General features: G+C 36.4%; 1 protein-coding gene across 2 annotated transcripts in view; it reads left to right on the forward strand.

Annotated features, from left to right (window-relative positions):
* The first annotated feature begins 1,796 nt into the window (after positions 1 to 1,796).
* Positions 1,797 to 3,031, forward strand: part of LOC110321474 (uncharacterized protein C2orf78 homolog) — a 12,044-nt gene continuing 10,809 nt past the window's right edge. Inside the window, exon 1 of one of the 2 annotated variants that reach the window (XM_021197719.1) lies at positions 1,797 to 1,968. In XM_021197719.1, coding sequence (XP_021053378.1) covers positions 1,962 to 1,968 — 7 coding nt within the window. In that variant the 5' untranslated portion in view covers positions 1,797 to 1,961. The remainder of the gene's footprint in view (positions 1,969 to 3,031) is intronic. The other variant, XM_021197728.1, reaches the window with a different exon arrangement.

Here is a 3,031-nt window from a genome sequence, read left to right on the forward strand (position 1 = left end):
TAGTTTGATTTTGGGTATTGACTTAATGTAAATTGCCTTTACTACATTGCAGTATGTCACCTTTATCCTTAATCTCTCTGAAACTTTTATCACAAAGGAGGTTTGGGGACTGTCAAACACATTTTGGGCACTGAGTGAGATGATCATTTGTTTTTGTTTTTTTCAGTTTGTTTATATGATGGATTATATTGATGGATTTTTGTTTATTGAATCATCCTTGCAACCCTAGAAGGAAACCTATGTGATCATGAATGCTGTCTTCCTGGATTCAGTTTGCAAATATTTTATTGAGTACTTTTGCATCAATATTCATGAGGGAAATTGACCTGAAATTCTCTTTGCTGAAACTTTGTGTGTTTTAGGTGGCAAGGTAGTTGTGGCATCTTAGAATGAGTTTGGCAGTGTTCCTTCTGTTTCTATTTTGTGAAATAGTTTGAGGAGTATTAGCCTTAGTGCTTATTCAAAGTCTGGTAAAATTTTTCACTAAAACCATCTGTCCTAGGGATTTTTTTGGTTGGTAGACATTTAATGACTGCTTCTACTTCCTTAGAGATTATAGGACTATTCAGATAGTTTACTTGATCTTAATTTAGCTTTGGTAGTTGGAATCTGTCTAGAAAATCATCCATTTTATTTAGATATTCCAATTTTGTAGAGTATTGACTTATTAAGTAAGACTTACTGATTTTTGAAGTTCCTCAGTGTCTGTTGTTATGTCTCCTTTTTTCATGTATGATTTTGTTAATTTGTGTACTGATTGTTAGTTTGGCTAAAGGTTTGTCTATATTGTTGATTTTTTTCTATATTATTCTCTGTGTTTCTAATTGATTTATTTAAGTCCTGAGACTGATTCTTTCCTGCTGTCTATTCCTCTTTAGGTGTGTTTTCTTTCTTTTTTGTCTAGAGTCATCATATGTACTTTTGCTAGTTTGAGAAGTCTACAATTTATGAGAGCATTAGTGCTATAAACTTCCCTCTTAGGACTGTTTTTATAGTGTTCTAGAGTAGAAACTTAAGGTTTCTTTAGAAAGTCAGTTGTATTTGATGGTGTTTTCTTGGGGCAAACTTGAAGGAGTGTTTTTGTAAAGTGGACACAGGTGAAAGGCTAAGACGGACTTGTGAAGGAAAGTTTCACTGAAGCAGGTACAGGAAAAATGATGTTCTGCTAAAGCAAGAACATGAAAGGACACGTGATCAATGATTCTTTGCTAACAGCAGGCATATATTGGTCCACCCTGCACTGAGTAGTTGAGCTCCATTTGTTGGGACTCCATAAAGAGGAACATATCAAAAAACTTCGGGTAGTGTGGTGCAGTTTCTTGCCACTTCTGTGGACTTGGGCTGATTGGCAGTGATGTCAAGTGATATTAAGACTCACGTGATGAGGCAAGATGCATGGAGGACACATGATGTTTAGAGGGAGTATAAAAAGAACTAGATGGATAGTGATTGAGGCTGAGATAGTTTTGATTATAGAGCTAGCTATGGAATGCTTGTTGGTCTCACATCTTTGCAGATCTGTGCTTTGGGTGTGCAAAAGACCTCTGCCCAGGACATCTTCAGTAATGAACTTTATAAAAGCATTGCCATGATCTTTCAGGGTAAATGTCATAGGAAGAGAAACAGCTATGCCAAAATATTACTTCCTTTAACCAGCTAACACCTCAGCCTTCATGGCTTCTACACAATTTTGTCTTTTACCTCAGAATATTACCTTCCCATTGGCTACTCCCTGATTTATGACATCACTTTATCTCCTACCATACCAGCATCTGGTAGATTCTTGGGGTTTCCATGGAGCTACCTGTAAACAAATCGGATCCCAGGCAACCTATGTCCAGTGAACACTGTCTGCTAGTGTAGAGGGGCCAATTTGGTGAGAATATCAGTCAAGGACAACCATTTATCCTGCTCCATTATAACGTGGATTACTGCTATTCCCTCCCACCCTTGCCCTGACCATGCCAGGTAAGGAATAAAGCTTTAAAATGTTGATCATACCTTTCCTTATCTTTAGTATAAATTTAAATTCTCAGAAGACTATGGATACTAGAGATACAGATATCTCATGTTGAATGGCACATTTAGCTTTGGTTCTTAATAAGAATATGACTTTGGACAGACTGTTTCCTCTCACCTGATTCTTCATCTGCTTCAGGGAGATTATAGTGTATGCTCTGAGCATAGTATAGTTGTGTCTTAAGAGGCAAGCGAACAGGAAAAAATTTCAGGTAATTATTGATGGTGTTAAATTTAACAGAAACAAAAAGTAGGACAAGGTGTGAAGAATGTAGCAGTACATATCATGATTGTGATGTCTCCCTCCACTACTGCTTACCTGTTACTGTTAAAATTCAGTGCTGTTCTAAATGTATCTTTCACACAGGCATGGTGGCACACCTGCATTTGTATTGTATGTGAGTACTATAAACAGCTTCATCAATGAACACAGCACGTATGGGTTGAAGTAATGTAGATCAGATTAAGTCTACCTTGGGCTACAGTAGCCCTGCCTTGACACAAACAAAATAAAAAATACAGAAAGTGATTACCATGTTTTGGAGAACTCAATCTATCTTAGGTAAAAAGCGAATGTGGGAGAGTCTAAGAGGGGACTGGAATCTGTGAAGTCAGTTAATACAGTGCAAGAAATCTGTGGCTGTTATATGAAAGACAGACCCACAGGAACTGGAAAGAGGGAAAAAGACCAAAGTGTAAAGATGAGGGGATAGAAAACATAGATATCAAAGAAGTTAAAACTCAGAGATTATCCTAAAGGAACACCGAGATAATTTAATACCAAATATTGCAAAGAACCACAGATTTCTTTTTTTTTTTTTTTTTTTTTTTTGTTGAATATTTCAAGCTTTACTGGAGTTAGTTACAGTACAATAGGAAAGGAGTTGTTGACTACATCACAAGAGACACATAGTAGGTTGTTATCCAATAATGTAAAACAAGCATGTGAGATGAATTATTACTGCATACTCAAAGCATACTTCACATCTGTAAGCATATTTATAAGATAAAG

This window comes from Mus pahari, chromosome 1 (assembly GCF_900095145.1).
Source record: "Mus pahari chromosome 1, PAHARI_EIJ_v1.1, whole genome shotgun sequence".
Taxonomy (NCBI): Eukaryota; Metazoa; Chordata; class Mammalia; order Rodentia; family Muridae; genus Mus; species Mus pahari.